We start from the raw sequence: 20,820 nt of genomic DNA, 5'->3' as shown, positions 1-20,820 counted from the left end.
GATCCTTACGTGTAATCACTATGCTATTACCATTAGAATTATTGTAGCTTTTTTAACAAATGATAAAGGATCATTAAAATTGTAGTGTATGTATGAAAATCGAGTTTGACGAGCTTAAATCAATTTTAAACTTTGTCACACAAGTACTAAATTGATTGTCGCACCTTTCTTATTTCAAGCTCAAATTAATAATGTTATATATGGATCAAAACTAAAGAAATTTATTTTCTAACCATACAAATGTCATGGCATGAAAATTAGCCACAGATTATTAAGTTATTATATTTCTGAGACACAGATGGAATTTATGGATTTTTAATCTACGGGAAAATTAATGATTTTTTTGTCGAAAATTTCTCTTAACGTTTGAAATCTCCATTTGGACCGAGTATGAACCAATAAAAAACCTGAGATAACCCTTTTCCCTCGCTCCTTGTTTTCCTCTAATCAATCCTCTAAACCAATGGATTCCAAGGATTCCCAATTCTCCACCTCTAGAATTTGCATTCCATTCCCAAAAACTGTCTACTCTATTCGAACCTCATTTGATTCAGAATCAATTCTCATTCCCAGTTGAAGCCATGGACAGTATGAGGGTCCTGATAAAATGGGCCTTTCTTGCATTCTTAATTTCGCCAAACCTCGTACAGGGTATAGGCGTGAATTGGGGAACCCAGGCTTCACAAAATATGCAACCCAGCACGATAATTCAAATGCTTAAGGACAACAAAATCGATCAGATAAAACTGTTTGACTCAGATCACTGGACTGTCAAATTCTTTGCAGGAACCGGGATTGAGGTCATGCTTGGCGTTCCTAATAATCACTTGGCTGAACTTGCCAATGATTATGATAAGGCCAAAGATTGGGTCAAAGAAAATGTTACCAAGCATTTATATAATGGAGGAGTCAAGATCAAGTAAGAAACTTTCTTACCATTTTCTAATATTCTAGCTTCTTGTCTCCATCATCTAATAGTTTTAAGTTTCCAGATGATATGTTTCGATGAATACTATTCTGAGTTTTGCATGGACTTAACAGGTACATTGCTGTTGGAAACGAGCCATTCTTGAAGGCTTACAATGGTTCAAATATAAAGACTACTTTCCCAGCATTAAAGAATATTCAGAAAGCTCTTGATGCAGCTGGCCATGGGGACAAAATCAAAGTAACCACACCTCAAAATGCAGATGTATATGAATCTGGATCAAATGTTCCATCTGCAGGCAATTTCCGTTCAGACATAAAAGAAAATATGATCCAAATTCTGAAGTTTTTTGAAGAAAATAACTCGCCTTTTCTTGTCAACATATACCCTTTTCTGAGTCTATACAATAATCCTGGTTTTCCTATGGAATTTGCCTTCTTTGATGGTGATGCTAAACCAGTTCAGGACAAGGGAATTTCATACACCAATATGTTTGATGCAAATTTAGATACCCTTGTTTGGTCAATGAGAAAAGTTGGTATCCAGAAAATGAAAATCATTGTTGGGGAGATTGGTTGGCCAACTGAGGGACACGTCAAAGCCAATGTTAAACTGGCTAAAAAATTCTACAATGGTTTCTTCAAGAAAATGGCAACAAAAAAGGGAACCCCTCTTTATCCCGGAGATATCGAGTATTATCTGTTTAGTCTCACAGATGAGAACCAAAAGAGCATAGCTCCGGGCGATTTTGAGCGCCATTGGGGTGTATTCCGGTATGATGGACAGCCCAAGTTTCCAGTGGATTTCACCGGCCAAGGGAACGATAAAATGCCGATAGGCGCAAAGGGCATTAAGTACATGGAAAAAGAGTGGTGCGTGTTCAACGGTGACATGAAGAACATGACCCTTGTTCCAGACAACCTAGGATATGCATGTTCAATGGGAGATTGCACAGCATTGAACTATGGTTCTTCCTGCAATAAACTGGGCAGCGTGCAGGCCAACATTTCCTATGCCTTCAATATGTATTTCCAAATGCAGAATCAGGATGTGGAGGCCTGTAATTTCCAGGGTTTGGCAAAGATTGTTAAGACTAATGCTTCCACATCAGAATGTCTTTTTCCAATCGCGTTAGAGAGTGCTGGAACAAAGCTGTGGATGCAGACAGGAACAAGCATTCTTGCTGGATTGTTGGTTTTGCTTTCAATGTTTTAGGGTTAGAATAAAGGCTTTTATATAGTGTTATATATAATCTGTTAGGAAATTAATCACCATGCATATATGGTTTCATTAGATCTCTCAGTGGTTTTGTATAATTGCACTCCTAGTTACAATATAACGTGCAATATGAAGCTATTTACTTTCATCAATTTTTTATTAATACTTTTTGAGAGGTGGAAAAGTTTCCTATCACTTCAAGCGAAAGAGGTGATGTTATTTCTATTCGGAAACCACATTAATTTTGTAATAACTTTGCAACATTGACTGGTGTAGCATTCATGCCATCAAACTTGCAGATTTGCATTCATAAAATCCCGTGTCCAAAGAAATACATCCAGGGAATGAAGTAATAAAAGAATCAACTTAACAAATTTTCCCGGTAGCGTTCCATGAATAGGATTATCCAACACGAATACCTAATTATATTGTAACTGTAGAACATACCATCCATATAATATATAAACAGAAACTTCATATATTCAGTATTTTTCTCTTATCATTTCATATGATTCCACGTGACAAGATATCTGCCATATTTCCTCTAACCTTGAAAGTATGGATCTTTGATATCTTCTCCAACTTTTATCTGATAATGCAAACTCGAACCTTCAGGAAGACCCAAAGGAGGATTCTGGCACGAACAATTATCAACAGTAAATAGCTCCCACTCTTTAATACTGCATCTATCCAATGCAGAAGCCAATCTCTCACTATGACTCTTGTTTGGATACATGCCGTCTTGGCTAACGAGTACTGCCCCAGTATATGACTGTCCTGCAACTCGAGCAGCTCCATGGTAATGAAACAAACCCCAGCCTAAATCATCAGCAACATCAACGATTGTCCAGTACTCATTTGAAACGACCCCATTGTCCAATACGCTGAAGTAAAACGTCCCTGGAGTTTTCCCTCTTTTAACGCGATATTTTCGTCTTCTCCAGACGAGATCACCCTCAATCGTCTTTACCTGAAAAACTGGCTCATACCAGAATGATCCTTTTGCCTTTCCCCTATAGAACAACTGGTACTGGCAAGGAAACTGGTCATACGCTGGGTTCTGCCCGGCTACAACCCGCCAACTCCAATCCAAGTTCCCCAACCACCCCACGAAAATATCTTCAGCAATCTCATGAGACATATTCTCTCCTCGAAACATACCAATTGGAGTGACATAAGGTTTATCTGGGATTTTTGCATCCAGTGCAAGACAGTTATGCTTCTGAAGTACACACAGAGAAAACTCTTCTAGTTTTGGACTCTCATATGAAGCAATACATTTATAGTTGCATACTTGATCTACAGGACTGCACTCATTCAAGCATTGAAGAGCTTTCCTACAATTTGTATCTAACAGACAATTCAATATTTGAGGACCACAATTTTTTACCATGCAGTTCAATGTGGAAAATCCCTTTGACCGGAGGTTCTGCAATATTGGAACTGGCCTTATATAAGCATTTATTACTACCAACAAACAGAATCGTATATCATCAGAATTACGTCTGTCCCAAGCCTCAGATACAGTGCGAACTATTTTCTCTGATTCCTTTAATTTTTTTGGTTGAGTTAATGGTAATTTGCTGAGTATACTTCCTTGGGTTTCTGTTTGGATGATGCAGCCTCCCAATTTGTTAGTTAATGCTGGAGAAGAATCAAAGCATATGACATTTGGGACAATTTTGGAATTGGCCTGCACCCACCTGACTGACTCTTCATTTGTAACAGCAACAATCATCAAAATATTTGCAAGTTTTAATGCCTCTCGAAGCCTCCCCATTGTTTCATCATTAGATTGATAAAAATTGTCAGTAAACACCAGCATTTCAAACCCTTCATCAACCCATTTTAATCTTTTAGCCTATATGCATTAGAAAAGAATGAGAAAGACTTAAAGGATTTTAAATATCATGACACGAGTTTAACAAAATAAGATCAGAGAAAGGTAAATGGATCAAAATCACTAGGAGATCATGGAACTGGATATTAGAAATGTTAGCATGATTATGTTGAAAGCTGGATAATAGAAATGTTAGCATGATTATGTAGAAAGAAATGCAAACTGAACTATATGGAATGAATGTAAAGGTGAGCTAAATACTCTGAAATTTAAAAACAGTATATACTATCAGCATAAACGATTGAGTTTCCCAAATCAATCATACCAAACCTCTATTTGAGCCACATTCTTTAAAAAATCATATTCTCCCAAACTCATTTTCAACGACACATTCCCCTAATAAAATAATTTTACACGTAAACCCAAAACTTTTCCCTACCTTTAAATACACGCTATCCAAAAAAAAAATCACTATTACATAATCTACTCCCCCGAAAAATGGGGCTCAAACAAACCCTAACTAAAATACTTTAAAAATGTAGGTAAATTTCACAGAGTAGTTATATATAGGTAATTGCATGCTGTATTTTTATTGTAAAAACAAAAGATAAAAAATTTTAGAATACATCAATGGGCATAGAGATGTGGCACTACATAACACGACAATAAAGAAATTATATTCTGTCAATAACAGCTTAAATACAGTGTATCACAAGTCGCTATATGGCAGAGCATTTCTGATGCAACCCCAACACAAAGCTCAAGAGTCCGATGGATAATTTTAGGCCTTTACATTTCTAATTTGTAATGTTTCACACTATCCTTTAGAAACATTCAACTTCCTTGGAACAGTAAGAGTTAATTCAATTGTGCTTGGTAACCAAAAGTATAATTGTACAACTTAATCCTTTTGAAACATCAAAGGTCTTGATAGAGGAATTATTTATGCCTTCAACTTTCAATACTTATCCAGCCACAACCCTTGCAAGTGTCGCACAAAAATTAATACACAATTAAGCTTTAAACAGTATCAATCTGGATTTCAAAGTTTATAAGGAGTATTGCTATTCATAAGCAGTACTTACCGCCACTAACTGGTTTGTAATCTTAAATCATACATTCAAGATGTCAATTAAAGTCATCTAAATGCCAATACTTATGCCACTAACTGTTTTTATCATATCTTATACGCTTGAAATTTAATTTATTTGGAATACCAATAAGGAAATCCAGAAAGCAACAAATTTAATTACACGACTTCATTTTTATCATCACTAAGCTGCAAGTTTTGATTTGAAAGCCTTACAAAACTTATAGCCTTACAAAGTTAAAGCACGTCTACCATTTGTTTCACGCATACCAATTAACAAAATTAAATATACAGAAATTATAATGAAACCAATATAATACAGAATACTCACTGTGTGGCGCATGACTTCCGTCCAAGGCGAGGAATTGAGCGGACTGACGCTACCTTCGCCCACAAGAGCCACTATTCTCACCGGTGTAGTTACATCCTGCTCCGTGAGAACCGTGACTGCACCGTTATCATTGCTTTTATCCTGCAGCGCAGCAGCTGACAAAGCGGAATAGTTAGACAACTGGGGAGATGAAAGAGCAGTTGTCTGGGAGGATTTTCCGGTGCCAAAGAAGAAGAAGAATTTGCCGAACTGGTGGCCGTCGGGTACAAAACCGGCGGATTTGGAACTGAAGGAAGTGGATGGTGGTGCTGATGCATAATTGAGAACACTCATGTCGTTAGCAGTTAGAGAAGCGAATGAAAGATGGGTAAAAATGGAGTTTGGAAATTTATCAGTTGGGAGAAATTACTAGAAATTTGGAAACAAAAAATTGTTAAGCATTAAACGTAATCATCTTCTTAACCATAAGATTTGAACTCTTTTGGGGAGATTTTCGGTGGAGGTTCTAAATCTTTCAAAAAAGTGCAACATAGTTCCTAAACTTTAAATCATAACAGATGTATCCCAAACTTTTCAAAACTGTGGGGTAAAAGGATTATGAGCCCTTTTTGTCGAATATTATTTAACTCCACTAGGGTTGCAATCTCAATTTAGGTGACGCAAACATAACACTAAATTATAGGTAGAATTAAATAAGTTATTTAGTTCCACTTTTCATTTAATATATCATCTAGCGTCATCTAAACTGTGATTACAATCCAGTGAGATTACATAGCATTACTCTTTTTTTTTTTTGTCTAAAAGTCGTTAGTCGACCAAAGAACAAGCATTTGACCATAATGTAACTAATTTTAAAAGGGCAAAATAGTCTTTTAATATGTAATTAATACTTGAAAATTTTGTAGTGAAGAAACTTTTCAAAAATGTGCAATGCGATCTCGAATTTTTAATAATTGTTAATGTATGTTAGAATGATCTCTAACTATTTTTATCCAAAAAACTGTCAGTTGATTAAAAGTCAAGTGTTTGGACTTAATTTAACCAATTTCAAAAAATCGAATTGTCACAAATTGGGCTATTCACATCGAACAAATACTAGCTCAAAAGAAGTAGCTTGTTCCGTATTACAAAGCCTCATGGCATGCGAAGATGGGAGTTGGTGCTTATCAACATTAATATGCTCTTCCAAGCTCCTTGAAGTCTTTACGAACACCCAAAACATCACCTAATATCCGTTTACTTGATGAGGACAGACCAAACTACATGGCTACTTTATAGTGCAAGATTGCTACATGGGAACTCTTACATTTAAGTCCCTGTGTTGGTCCCCATTTTAACCACTTATTTTATGGGGATTCACAATTTTTAACAACTTTTCAGTTATATATTTCATCAACTTTTATCAAAATATACTACAAACTTAATTTTTAGCTAAACCAGACAAGATATTGCAATTTTCGTGTTGACAAATAGGAGGTGTCAATGTAAGCCAGGCGGCCTGAGGCAGGCTGTCGACCTATAAAGGCAGGTAATTTTAGCCTTAAAAACCCAGGCATATGGCCTCTTGCAAAAGGCTTCTCTGCAAAGGTGCAAATCTTTGCTTAAACGTAGTAATTAGGCACTTGTTAGCACTGATTTAATATTGCACATTGTGCTTAAATAACAAATAATCGCAAAATAGTCACATAATTACAAGTATCTTGTCACATAATATCTTGTGTACGTCTTTACTCAGTGGACATAAATTTTTCTACAAATTAAGCATAAATGCTATCACAATATGTGATATAAGAATCAACATCTGGATCCTACTTCGACTCTGTTTTAGACTGTTCCGAAGCATATAAAAGCAAATCTTGCATTGAGAACGCTAGGGATGTAGATTTGGAAGTTCTGGCCTATTGTCCAACTGATAGGATCCATGTGCAAGTCCGGTTTCAACAAGTAATCTTCTATGCAACTGGCTCAATGTTAGAGAGAGATCTTCCACTAGTGTTGTGCACAAAAGTTCAAGGACCTCACCATCTTCCTTCAACCCCTATGTATGAACATCCAGTCCCAATTATTTCCAGCCAACAGGCGGCTTTCTGCTATTGTTACAGAAAAACCATATCAAACACTCCTTAGAAATTCACTGTGGCTATGTTGATTACACAAAGCTCCAATGCTAACATCATTAGCACTTGACTTGAATCAAAAACTCCATGCAAGGAATCTACGTCCCTGATTCTGTCTTCGGATAATCATACTATACATTCTATATAAAGCATAGTAATCCACAACACCACCTCCACATTCCTTCATTTCTGTTTCCCCACTCCAGTAGCGTCTAAGAAAACACCTTATGCAGTGAATGCCCAATTTATGAAAATGAAGATGCATATTTAGGAGTCTCAAATGACTTTCCTTGGGTGTAGCTGAGCCAAGACATAATTATTTAATTACTTCAGACCAATTCTTCCAAAATTGAACTACATTCTTCATCCTTCATTAGCTTGCTTAATCTCCATAACCCAGAGCGTACATCTTGAATTTGCGGATGTAATTGGTCCCCAACAACAAAAACATGAACCTGACTCTTCAGCTCTATCCAGCTACATCCTGGCTCCTTGCTTATCCCCCTAAGGTTCATTATCCTTCTTACTCGTTCCACATCATGCAATCTTCCTAAAGCTGTATAAATGCTTGACAACAACACATATGCAGATGATTCCTGTGAGCCCAATTCCATTAGTTTCTCCCCCGCATAGGCTCCCAACTCATAGTTGCGATGGTTTCGACAAGCACTTAATAAAATGCGCCACAAACATAGACCATGCTCGATGGTAGCTGATTCAATAAATTCTGTGGCTTCATAGAGCTTCCCAGCACGACCCAAGATATCAACCATGCAAGCATGGTGCTCTATCCTTGGAGCTTCACCAAATTTATCGGACATCAGTTTAAAATACTCCCAACCTCTATCCACCAATCCCATGTGGCTACAAGCAGAAAGAATGTTTACGAAAGTAACATAATCAGGCCTTGCACCCTCCAGTTGCATCTCTTCAAATAGTTCAAGGGCTTTAATCCCTAGGCCATTTTGAGAAAGGCCAGAAATCATTGCATTCCATGATGCTACATCTCTGGCAGGCATCCTCGTGAAGATGAGATTGCCATCATCAAGGCTCCCACACTTTGCGTACATAGTCGAGAGAGAACTTCCTATCGGAACTTCAAGACTGAACCCATTCTTAACTACATGAGCATGTACTTGTTTTCCCTGCTCCAATGCTGAAAGGCTTGAACAGGCCTTCAACACACTGGCTATAGTCAGCTCATTGGGTGCAATTCCTTCGCGCTGCATTCGACAGTACAAATTAATAGCACTCTCATTATCTCCGTTTTGTACATAGCCTCCAATCATAGACGTCCATAATACAAGATCTGGCTCTAATAGATAGTCAAATCCCTTTCTCGCATAATTTATGCTACCGCATTTAGCATACATATCAACCAAAGCAGTCATAATATATAGTTGAGACTCGAACCCTATTTTCACTAAATACCCATGCACCTGCTTTCCTTCGTAAATTGCATTACTGTCACTGCAAGCATTGAGAACGCCAACAAGGGTGAATGCACTAGGTTTCATTCCACAGAGATGCATCTCCTTAAACAATGTCAATGCCTTCTCACTCTTCCCACCTTGTGCATAACCTGTGATCATGGCAGACCACGTGATTGAATTTTTAGCAATCGCAAGCTCAAAGGCCTGAACGGCATCATCCAAACTGTCACACTTTGCATACATGGTTAAAACAGCATTCCCCACAGAAACAATTGACAACAATCCAGTCTTAACAGCCAAACTATGAACTTGTTTACCTGTATCCACAAACTCCGAGGACACTAAAGCACTGAGAAGACTAGTTAACACAAACTCGTTCACACCCTCACCTCCTCCAGCTGTCATCATTCTAAAAACACTAAAAGCCTCCTTAGTAAGCCTCTGCGAGGCGTACCCAGAAATCATAGTAGCCCAAGTGACTGAATTTTTTTCAGCCATTTCATCAAACACTTTTTGACCACTGATCAAATCACCCAACTTACAGTACACATTTAACAAAGAGCTATACACAAAAACATCATAGGAGTCAACCAATTTAAGCACGAAAGAATGGGCTTGCTGGGCAATCATGGAGTCTTCCAACATGGCAGCAGAAGATAGAATGCCAGCAAAAGTGTGGGAGTTAGGGAGGGTGTGGTGTTGGAGCATTTGCTTGAAGAGCTCGAGAGCCGAAAGAGAGTAACAGCGAAGGCTCAATTGAGAGTAGGCATTGATGAGGCAGTTCCATGAGACAGTGTCCTTGTATGAAATTTGTACAAAGGCGAGATGGGCTTCGGAGAAGAGGTGGCATTTGGCATAGAAGTTGACGAGGGTGTTGGACATAAATGAGCAGGAAGGGAATACGCCTGTTTTGAGGAGGTGGGCGTGGAGGGACTTGCCTTTTGGAAGGTTTTTTCCTTGGGTGTAGTCGAGGAGCTTAGCGAAGAGGTGGCGAGATTTGGCAGTTAGGACGGGACTGTAATTCATAATAAGATTAAGATACCTCTTACCTTGATGGTGGAGCTTGGTTCAGGCATTTAATCAAACATATTGAGCACCATTACCGCTTTACTTCATTCAAAGAAATAAATAAATTTTTGGATGTGTAGGAGTGAATACAAAAACGTTGCTTGGAGTTATGCCATTTTACCAGATTATATTATCAGAATCAGACTATCAAAATGAGTTACAAATTGTGATTCGAAAGTTGGAAAATATTTTTGGCCCAATTACCAACGAAATGATCTCAAGTGTTAGTCCGACATAATTATGATAAAATCAATCTAGTAATATAACATAATATAAAATAAAAATACACTAACTAAAAAATTTACTTATAAGTCAATTTATTTATAAGTAAAAAATTACTTATAAATTAAAATTTTAATTATAAGTAAATATTTCACTTTTTAAATTAAAAATTAACTATGTAAAAATGACTTATATATCAATTATGACTAACAAATTTCATAACATTTTATGAGTATATATGTAATCTTATTCTTTAAATATACATATATATATTAGAAACGTCAGATAATAAATTCTCAAGAATTGATTAAACTATATATTAATGTTGTTGTATTAATAATGCATTAATGCTATCTTAATAGATAACATTATTCTTTAATCAATTGAATGCAATAGACTTGATGTCATGTAGATCAATACTCAAGTACTACTTGAAACAAACATTACTATTGCTTCCTTCTTTTGGAAATTTCTATGTAATGTGGTATGCATATCATGCATGAGCCACCAAAATTTGGATATATTTTTGGCTGCAACAATCTTTGTTATTCTCTCTCTTTCTGGTATTTCAGTCCAAACTTTTCAAATCGTTTGTGCCAGTGTTCTTTTTGAATGAAAAACGTGAGAGATTGATCATTAAAGGTCAAATTTGGATAAAATGACTATTTTTTCTTTTAGTTAATTTATAACAAATAAATAAAAGATAAAAAAAACAAAAACAATAAAACAACACGGCTACTAACCTAAAACACACTTAATAACAACAATTTTATTCTTCCCCAAAATGCAAGAAGATTCTTCATTCTTCCCATGCCTTCAGTGGCGTGCTGTAGAGAGAGTGGGGTTGGAGGTGTTGGGGATGTTTCATTTTAATTTCCTTTTCTTTACTGTTTTTGTTTTATCTTTTTATTCTTTTTTGTTTCCTTTTCCTTCATCAAGTTTAGTTGGTCAAGTATGCCTAACCTCGCTTTGAAACTCTGATACTAGAAGTCAAAAGGGATTGTCTAAGAGAGCTTATTTTCAAATTATAATTAGAATTTCATCTGTTATCTACATGAAAAGAGGCCCACAGGGTTGCAACAATTGTTGACTGCACCAACCGGTCAATTATAAATTATATTGAAAAGATCATGGTGTCCCTACACTATTTAAATTTCATACCATCAGAAGGATAATTTTGACATTTCAAAGAAGAGTTGAATGACGGGTGCAACTTTTGTCCCCTTTTTTTGCCAGAATTCTTGCAGATGTGGGGCCCATTAACCTTGAGTAACGGTCAAATTTTCCATAAAAATTGTTCCCAGATACACGCAAAGGTTCGAGATTCATCATCATCACAATATTAAAAAGTTTGGAATCCTAGTTGCAATTTACTTTTATTTGTTTTAAATCAAACTAGGAGTAAAACATTCATTTTTCAAAAGTCAACCTTTTTAACAGTCGACATTTGCCATCTAAAGATGACCATTAGCGCAAACATTTGAAAGGTTTAAAAAACTGGTCCCATAACGACTATGTTTTTCATTATCATCCTTACAAAAATGGGTACCAAACGGGGTCTTACTCACACATGAATTGCAAAGAACTTACATTTTTAGTCCCATACTTATTAGATTGTATCCATGTTGCTTGTGTATTATCCTTCTTATACCTATTATACAGATTGCCAAAGTAATTTTAAGCAAAACTATTATATCCATATATGGTGCATCATTTTCCATCTCTCATCTAGTATGGTACGAAAACTATCAAATATGTTTTGTACGATAACTTTGATAGTTCTAGACAATATTGAAGAAGAAAAAGAATTAACACTTCTTCTCTCGCCATGTCCAATATTAAGACGACTAAGGTCATCGTCAAATATGCATCCAACAAGTTGAATAAGTTTCAATGTAGAGACATACGGGCACACTTTACATAACAATACATTTTCGACCAAGTTTTGGTACATTATACCAATTCTAGGCTAGATTATACAGTATACAACCTTACATTTCTGCAGCAAATGATTTACCACATCCACAGGTTTGTGTAGCATTTGGGTTCTTGAAATTAAAGCCTCCCCCAATGAGTGCATCACTGAAATCCAGTTGCATACCATAAAGGAAGAGAAGGCTTTTTGGATCACAAACTGCATGGTCAGAGAAAGCAAAATAAAAAAAATCAACAGCAGCCAAATGTAGAAGATGAAAAGAGAGGGGGCAAAGAAATACCATCCAAAGGTAGAGACAACCAGAAAGAATTATGTTACACACAGAATTAGTTCTTTGAACTTCGCTGAACAAAATAAAGTTAAAAACAAGGATTAAAATTTGGTAAAAGTTTAGTGACCGGTTCAGTGGCCAGTATAGTTTTTATCCCGTTATAAATAGCAGTTTTGCTGATACGAAAAAAGACTTCAATGAGGGCATCATGTGATATAGTATACTGTGGAACAAACAAAAGAAATTTCAAAGAGATATCGACAAATCCGTAACTTTTAAACACTTATTTTACTTCACAAGTAAAACAGCTCATAGAAATTTCAACTCAAAAACATGGTTTTGATTGCATCATTGCTATGTCAAAGATAATAATGCTAGATAAAAGAAAAATGAACTCACTCTTCCATCATAGCCATTCTTCATAACAGATTAAGTAACTAGTGCAAAATATGCAGTACTCTTCATGCTATTTAATCTGATGCTCAAATGACGTACTTATGTATAGGTTTTATATATCAAAAAGTATCCTTTCATTCATTCTACATGTTAATGTTCAATTCAAACAACTGTTGCCTTTAGAGAACTATAACAGGCTCGGGTTTGCAATTTAAAGGTCTTATTTATATCACCAACTGCAGAATGTCAGGGACAGACCTTGTGCTCATAATATTTATTTCTCTCACTGGATGGATGCCCATGTTTACCACTCAAATACTATCGACAGCAGGTTCTGACTAAGTACAGACAAGTGCAACAGGACAGAAGGATTCAATTTTAAATTCCTTGCAAGGAACTAAATGAATATGCAGTCATACCTATAACAAATCCATTGTATTCAATAACAGAATCATCGGGTCTAGCATTTTCTCTGTTCTCAAAATCCATAATATAAGACATGCCAGAGCATCCTCCTTGTTTGACACCAATTCTTAGGCATAAATCTTCATTTCTTTCAGACCTCAACTTATTGAAGTGCTTCAATGCATTGTCCGTCAAGGAAATCGCAGGTGCAAGTCCTCCAGATGTAGGTGGTGCTAGAACAAAAAAGAGGCTATTAGATAAACTCGAAGATTCAATTCGAGCACATTAGCATACCAGTAACCATAACTTTATTCATGCAGTCATTGCAACGTGTAAGCCATGCATACACAAATGCCTTAAACAAGAGAACTATTGTATGATATTACATTTGGTTCTCTGACGTTTATCTAAAAATTCCAAGAAGTTTAGTTCGATAAACTACTAGATTTTTTTTCTTTTCGATGTTCTTTCACATTTCAGAAAGTTATTAAGTTTGGTAGAATTTTCCTCTTTGATGGTTCTTGTCGTTCATGAGTCTTGGCGTGGTTCAATATAAACTATTTGCCGTATTTAAGAAGGTAGAAGGCAGAACACATATAGAAAGAAACTATAATGTCTTATATGTCAATACACAAACAAAACGATTGGATGGAGCTCAATCAAACTGGTTCTAGTTATGCATCATTTAATTCGAAGCTTCATCTTTTTGTCATTTAAATTACGATAGGATACTAAATTCGTTTTTCAAATTCATTTGAGATCATACCTTCCTCTTATGTAAGAATTTTAGTTGTCGGAGATCCATCAAGCATAAGATGGATGCCATCTAGGTGAATTATGTTGACAAATTGGGTGTATTTAGAAAATCCCTAATGCAAAGAAGAGCCAAGAATTTACAGACTTTTCACCTACCTTCCTCAATGAAAATGGACAGTTGACAGTTTACAAAAATGTATATAAGGTTTTGAATCACACTGGAATGAAATAAACTAATCCATATACAACTGATCAAATTTTATAGCAGTTGATAACAATGTCCACAGATTATGAATAGGCAATCATAAATAAGGGTTATTAGGGATACAGGTGTTTTTTTTTTTTTTTTTTTTTTTTTTTTGCGCGTATTGATGGGTTGGGGGAGCTCAAAGGAGTGAAATTAACACATCACATGTCATCAAAGTTACAAGAATTTCCCATAAACTGTTCAAAAGATAAAAGCATACTGTATCAAATACATTTCAGAAATTTAGAGGTAACAGCTTGATTTGACAACTACAGAGGCCCACCACTCAAGATTTGAACTTTTATCTAAAGAAGGCACAAAGATAAGGGAGGATTAGGCATTCCACCCCAGATGAATGTTGGCTCAGTGGTGATTGGCTGATGATTTCTATTTCTAAAGGGAGAAGAGGAATATAGAGAATTTCACCAAGAAGTATTCAGTGAGTAGAACATTTAGATGGCTTTGACTAAAAGCACAACATGCTATTTTGAGGTGCTACAGCTTCTTTTCGGGGAATCTAGTGAGCGTGAGGCTAGCATTAACAGAAAAAAATGAATAGCATGATAAGGCTAGTGAAGGAACGTAAAATTGTTCTAATATGGCGTAGCAAGATACACATTAATTCACTTAATTATTGTCCATCCTAATTCTAACAACTACTCATCATAGTACTGTTGTGCGCCAAATGTATCCAAAAACAATAAACATTTTTATGAACCGAGCATATTCAAAACTTTTTGGCCTTTATATTAAGCCAAACATGCTATTAAACAAGAGGAAGTATCAATAACCAGATTGGATCATCACTATTCACTCTTGAAGAACAATATATTATATATTTATTTTTGAAATTTTCTTTCCCAAAGCCTCAATGTTTTCTTATCTCCTCCCTTTATTAAATTTCACTTCACAGTGTATTCCATGCTTGTACTGTCATTTCAAAAAAATATTCACAATCCATGAATATATTTCTTCATAAACATATTATTTTCAAGCTCGTTTAAGGCTTGAATATGTGAGAAAGGCTTCGACGCCACCGGCTTCAGATTTTCACTGAATCACGAAGGCAATAAATCAAACATTCAGAGGCAAAAAAGTCGTCTCACCAAAACTCTTGAAGTATTTCACTTATTCTCTATATTTTATCATCCAAAATAGAAAAGAAAACTAAAACTCGATAAATTGATATAATTCCACGTGTATGTATTCAAGAAGCTTACCTTCCACCCAAGCTGACCTGATGGACAAGAGGGACCTTTTGCTATTGAAAATTGAAGGTGGAAAACGGAAAGAGAGCGAAGAAGGAGATACAGATTGAATCGAATTTGATAGGCGGCAAATAGATGGTGGGCATCGCAATGTGCCAGAGAAAGCCATTGTTTTTGCCCAAATGAGCTCCACGAGACTACTCACAAGACTATCGATGAAAGAATAAAGCCAGTTAGCCAAAGAATAAGGCCGGTTAGCCAGATTGAAAAAGAAAGGAGTGAAAACACGGATGTCAAAAATTGATTTTATTTTGATTTTTCAAATTGTCCAATTTTACGTACATGTCCATTTACATTTGAGTCTGAATTTGAAATTGAATGCATAATATGATTGACTCATGAAATAATGACGTAAATTATTGGATGCAAGTGGGTGGCACTTGGGAGTGTTACTTTGGCTTGTGGTTTCGAGTCAATCATTGTTCCAAAAAATGGTGTCGAGTACGAGTATTGATTTACATGACAATGGATCAATCGAGAAGTAGCAAAAAAATAAAAAATAAAAAATTGGACACTTATTGTCTACGTGGTATTGAACATCGATTTACGTGACATTGGCCCAAGTGATTCCGAATAATTTCTTACTTATTAGTTAAGAAATTGTAATTTTTAATCAATTGAATGTAGTGGATTTTAATGTCATATTGACCTATGTTTAGCACCACTTAAATTAAGCCCCTCTTTGTTGAAAACAAAATCAGATTTTTAGTAGATAATAATTAAAACGTTGTGGATCTAATAAATAGGTTGTTAAAATTAATTATTGATTTTGATTTAAATTTAAATTTAAATCAGTATCAAACAAGTCTTAGATGACATTACTCTTTTTTTTTTTTTTTCGTGTATTTTGAGGTTTGTAATCGTATGTAATGTGGTATGATGCATATTATGCATGAGCCACTAAAATTTGAAGATATTTTATGCTGCAACACTTTTTGTTATTCTTTCTCCCTTTTTGATATTTCAGACAATTTTCGTTGTTCTTTCTCTTTCGATATTCATTCACTGATTGGCCTGAAAATGTGAATTGACCAAAAAAAATAAATAAACAAATTTAAATTTAAATTTAAAATTGAACTGTAAAATATTTTTATGTGAAATTTTGATAAGAATCTATCAAATTCAAAGGAGTTGCAATTTGACATCTACATTTACCGCGATATATAAAAAGTGCAGATTGTGGAGAAATATTTGAGATAATTATGTTAATACAATAAATTTTATTAATTACATCACATTTTAATTCCAATAATCATCCCAAATTTGTGTTCGTCTTCTCTCTAGTGTCCCCCATTTTTTGTTGTATTTTATCTTCAACCTTGTATTACTTAGCATATTTTATCTCGATGATGATCAACAAATTTATTATGAAAGAGTAAAAAGACTTAATTGTCCCTTGAATAAGCATGATAAACAAATATAAAAGGCAAAATTTAAAAAATACCTCATTGTTTTACCTTTTTGTGCTCTTATGTATTTTGGTTATTTGGTTCTCTCTATTTATTTATTTATTTATTTATTTATTTTTAATTGGGTGACCAATTAAGCATTTTGAAACATATATTCTTAAATATTTAATTGGATCTATTTGTCTTCGGCCGGTGTAGGTAGCGATGATAAATAATGACACGTGCCTTCTGAGGAATATCTCGGTGATGCAAAAGATAAAGGTGAGGTATATTCAGTCTTGCTAACAGTCGTAGTATGAGGATTCGATTCCTGAAATATGGATTGAGACTCTTTATGGGTACCAGTATACAGACAGCTTTTGTTCCCTGGTCTGTTGGGGTACATCCTTCGATTAACCTCTCTCACGATACTCCAGGGACGGGGCTGTGAGGGACCTTTAAGGTTGGGTTCAACCTCTTTTTTTTTAGATATATATATAAAGACACGTGTGCAAAATATATGGTGGATGTTCCCTGACGTGTTTCTGATTTTGGTTCCTTTGCTCAGATAACTTCATTCCCATATTTTATTTTAGGTTTGAAAAGTAAAAGCTTTTTCTTTTTGTCAAACATAATTGGAATATATATATATATATATAAATGTGTGTGTGTGTGTGTTTTTTTTTTAAACACGTAATTATAATTATGCTATTTGGTTCATTCAAAAAGAATCTAAATATCAACAAAAAGCACAAACAATGTCGTCCAGTTTAACTATGGTTCCATAATTTATACAATTGAAGCGGTTTGCTTTACTCATATTAGCATAGTAACCTTAAAATATTTAGAGCATTGTGATTGTCTAAATTAGCATATTTAAAACTATTTTTGCATCCCCATTTATGTCTTAGTGGTCTAAATTTAAATTTTGGTCTAATGAGAAGATCTAAAAAAAAGTTGGATGCAAGTGGGTCGATAGCTTTTTGCCTTTTGTGAGTATCACAGATAAATCTAAAAGTAGATGTAAAGTTACATCTTTTTTAACAATTTCTTCATTGAAGAGGTTTTCGGCCACTTTCAAAATCAAAATCACAATTTATATCTAATTTAGAACACAATTAGAGATGCTCTTTCATATCATCATATAGTTTTATAAAATACTATTATGTACGCATATAACTAAGATAATTTTAGTTGAACATCTTTTTCAATTCTAATACTTAGAGTATGTTTGATACGGATTAAAATTTGATTTTAACTCAAGTCAAACAATCAATATTAACCACTTCTTTTCATGGGTCTCACAACTTTTCAACTACACATTTCAAAAACTTTTATCACAATCTACTAAGCCCCTGTTTGGCCCCCTATTTTTTTTTTAAAATTAAAATGAAGAGAATAATATTTTTTTTGGAGAATGAGTGGTTGAAAAAAATTAAAAAAAAAAAAAAGAATACGTGTAATATTATTTTATGAAAAATTGTGTGATTGAAAATAGGAGATAAAAAAATAAAATTTAATTTAATGAAAGGCAAACGGAGACTAAAAACTCTAATTTTAATTCTCATCAAACTCCCTTTTATGGACATAAGTACAAATTCTTTTATTATATACCTAAAATGTGCAGTGCACATAGAAAGAACTAGTTTTCTTAAAAACATGTCTAAAAAATATATAACTTGGAACTAACCTTGTGCATTTAGTGCTTGTTTGGCCCTTTTTAAAATTTTAAATTATTTGCTACAGTATCATTTTTCACCACAAATTTACAAAATAAAATATTTTATACATAAATTAATAAAGTTTCTTTATTTTTTAACCACATATTCTCTAAAAATTAGTATTCAAAATTCTTTAATTTTCCAAATAATGGGTGGCAGCACAAAGTTAGTAAAATTTGAACACAAGATCATGTCTCAACCTTAATTGTTATAAGTTTATCCGTGACCCACAGAATAATGATGAGGCAAAGTACAAATTTATTAGAATTATGACTTGACTTCTTAAAAGACAATGAACAAATCTCATCAATGAACAATTTTTGTGTGGAAATTTTTAAATTATCTAGCAGCACAGTTTCACATAAGGATAAATACAGTGTAAAATGGCGACAATTGATTACCATAGTTCCATCTTAAACAAAAGTAGTATGTGCAAGAGAATAATATGGACAATGCTCCTCTGTCAAAAAATACATGACAGAATGACTGACCTGCATACATATATGGGGGTGGGGTCACTTCTTCCTCCCAATTGTTTGTTCATGCGGACCCCGACAGTTGTGAGAGGGTGTCAAGTCCTCTGTCAGCAATTTTTCTGACAGAGGAACATTTTCCGAATAATATTATAAATGTTAGCAAAAGAATTGGCATTCGAAAAATATATATAAAGAAATAAGGGATAGTTTTATGACTATCAATAGCCTTCTTCAAGAAATAAAGTCTACAAAATGTGACATCAATGTCATCCATGATATCATCAGCGTGCTGAAATTAATATTAAGAGATTTCAACCAAGCTACTTTAGATTTTGTTTTATTATTATTATTTATTATTATTATTATTTTTTAACTGCTCTCTCTAGAAGTCTCTCAATCCAAATTTATTGTATGGTAAGGCTTCACTTTTACCACTTGATCTAGGCCTTGATTGCACCTTAAAAATTAATAGTGCATCAAAATTACCTAATCATGAAACAAAATGAAAATTTTGAATATAGAAATCTTCCCGAAAGGTGTTTCATGCTAAAGAAACAAGAAGATTAAAATCGATTAATGCTAAGAAACAAGAAGATTAAACCAACCTATTTTTTATTTTTTATTTTTGGTTTAATTATCCATGAATTTTTTAATTTCTAATAATAGCATATTTGACGTTTCTTCTTCTACAGTAACTCTTACTATAACAATAAATTACTTATTTTCAAATTTAATAAAAAAAATATTTTAAAACTGAATTATTTATATGTGAACTTTTTCACTTAGCTGATAAGTTTTGTAGCCTTTGAGCCCCACAAGAAAGTGCCTAACTGCAAGATTTTGCTCAATAAATAATTCCTCCACTTCTTCGTGAGAAGTCAAAGATAGAGAAATATCAAACCACGCGACTCGAATTTTATATAAGTTGATGGCGTCTAGATTATGAGTTCCTCTCTTTTACTTTTAGTTCTGGTGAAATCCAAAATAATTTTAATTTGACAATATTGTTGATATCCTCCTTGTCGGTAGTATTAATTTGTTCTCTATAGAAGAAATCGTGTACCAAATTAACTCGATTGAAGAAATTTTGACTTTAGAGATGAGTTGCATTCTCAATGTGAGTCCCACATAGCACGAGGCTTGAATCAACTTCAATTTGAACAGTCAAATTGAATTACAGAGATTTTCAAATCAGCTATTTAGACTTCTAGGTATAATTCATAAATTGGACTTGCGAATTATTACTTCTATTTTTCAGACTGCATTATGCCCCTATTTGGTGAACATTATTTTTTTAAAAATAATGTTTTGAATAGTGTAGAAAATTTAATATGTAAATATTTAGTTAAAAACGAGTAAAAAAAATAATAATTCAAAATAATGATTGTCAAATAGGGGCTATACGAATGTTGATAATGATATTGATTTAAATCAAAGTTTAATTTAAATTAAAATCAAACAATTAACATTAACAGTATATTTCATGGATTTCACAACTTTTAGCCACACATTTCAAAAATCTTTATCAAAATTTACTAAAAATATAATTTTAATTCCCACCAAACAAACGTACGGTAGTTGAAAAATTTCCTTTGGATTGGGGAGCTTAGCAAGACTACAGAAAGTTCTTGGTTGGGTCATATTTAGCAGCCCATGACGTTTCTTTGCACTTTCTTGCACCACATCACCCCCGCCCCCCGCCCGGAGCA

At 34.3% G+C, this 20,820-nt stretch overlaps 4 protein-coding genes across 4 annotated transcripts; 1 reads left to right on the top strand and 3 right to left on the bottom strand.

The window, feature by feature from the left end:
- The first annotated feature begins 473 nt into the window (after positions 1–473).
- Positions 474–2,294, top strand: LOC111367648 (glucan endo-1,3-beta-glucosidase 8-like). Its single transcript, XM_022988634.1, has 2 exons — positions 474–919; positions 1,042–2,294. The coding sequence occupies exons 1-2, from the start codon at positions 582–584 to the stop codon at positions 2,141–2,143; spliced, it is 1,440 nt and encodes a 479-aa protein (XP_022844402.1). The 5' UTR covers positions 474–581; the 3' UTR covers positions 2,144–2,294.
- Positions 2,295–2,414: 120 nt separating this feature from the next.
- On the bottom strand, positions 2,415–5,831 carry LOC111367647. Its single transcript, XM_022988633.1, has 2 exons — positions 5,408–5,831; positions 2,415–4,007 (listed from the first exon to the last, which is right to left on the bottom strand). The coding sequence occupies exons 1-2, from the start codon at positions 5,738–5,740 to the stop codon at positions 2,691–2,693; spliced, it is 1,650 nt and encodes a 549-aa protein (XP_022844401.1). The 5' UTR covers positions 5,741–5,831; the 3' UTR covers positions 2,415–2,690.
- A 1,262-nt stretch (positions 5,832–7,093) lies between these two features.
- Positions 7,094–10,232, bottom strand: LOC111367646 (pentatricopeptide repeat-containing protein At2g33680). The gene has a single exon (XM_022988632.1). It carries the CDS (start codon positions 9,981–9,983, stop codon positions 7,854–7,856), a length of 2,130 nt encoding a protein of 709 aa, XP_022844400.1. The 5' UTR covers positions 9,984–10,232; the 3' UTR covers positions 7,094–7,853.
- A 1,806-nt stretch (positions 10,233–12,038) lies between these two features.
- Positions 12,039–15,749, bottom strand: LOC111367645 (iron-sulfur assembly protein IscA, chloroplastic-like). Its single transcript, XM_022988631.1, has 3 exons — positions 15,479–15,749; positions 13,270–13,488; positions 12,039–12,381 (listed from the first exon to the last, which is right to left on the bottom strand). Exons 1-3 carry the CDS (start codon positions 15,633–15,635, stop codon positions 12,239–12,241), a joined length of 519 nt encoding a protein of 172 aa, XP_022844399.1. The 5' UTR covers positions 15,636–15,749; the 3' UTR covers positions 12,039–12,238.
- Positions 15,750–20,820: the final 5,071 nt, after the last annotated feature.

This window comes from Olea europaea, chromosome 18 (genome assembly GCF_002742605.1).
Source record: "Olea europaea var. sylvestris chromosome 18, O_europaea_v1, whole genome shotgun sequence".
NCBI lineage: Eukaryota > Viridiplantae > Streptophyta > Magnoliopsida > Lamiales > Oleaceae > Olea > Olea europaea.
Note: the sequence above shows the minus strand (reverse complement) of the source record. Positions and strands in the feature narration are given on the sequence as shown.

What these genes read in the sequence shown, in the direction of transcription:
- LOC111367646 (XM_022988632.1), bottom strand. Translation starts at nt 9,983, where the DNA reads ATGAATTACAGTCCCGTCCTAACTGCCAAATCTCGCCACCTCTTCGCT.
- LOC111367648 (XM_022988634.1), top strand. Translation starts at nt 582, where the DNA reads ATGGACAGTATGAGGGTCCTGATAAAATGGGCCTTTCTTGCATTCTTA. An exon ending in AATGGAGGAGTCAAGATCAA is followed by an intron (nt 920 to 1,041) that starts GTAAGAAACTTT and finishes TGGACTTAACAG; the next exon opens with GTACATTGCTGTTGGAAACG.
- LOC111367647 (XM_022988633.1), bottom strand. Translation starts at nt 5,740, where the DNA reads ATGAGTGTTCTCAATTATGCATCAGCACCACCATCCACTTCCTTCAGT. An exon ending in CGGAAGTCATGCGCCACACA is followed by an intron (nt 4,008 to 5,407) that starts GTGAGTATTCTG and finishes TAATGCATATAG; the next exon opens with GCTAAAAGATTAAAATGGGT.
- LOC111367645 (XM_022988631.1), bottom strand. Translation starts at nt 15,635, where the DNA reads ATGGCTTTCTCTGGCACATTGCGATGCCCACCATCTATTTGCCGCCTA. An exon ending in CAGGTCAGCTTGGGTGGAAG is followed by an intron (nt 13,489 to 15,478) that starts GTAAGCTTCTTG and finishes TTTTTGTTCTAG; the next exon opens with CACCACCTACATCTGGAGGA. An exon ending in ATACAATGGATTTGTTATAG is followed by an intron (nt 12,382 to 13,269) that starts GTATGACTGCAT and finishes CTGACCATGCAG; the next exon opens with TTTGTGATCCAAAAAGCCTT.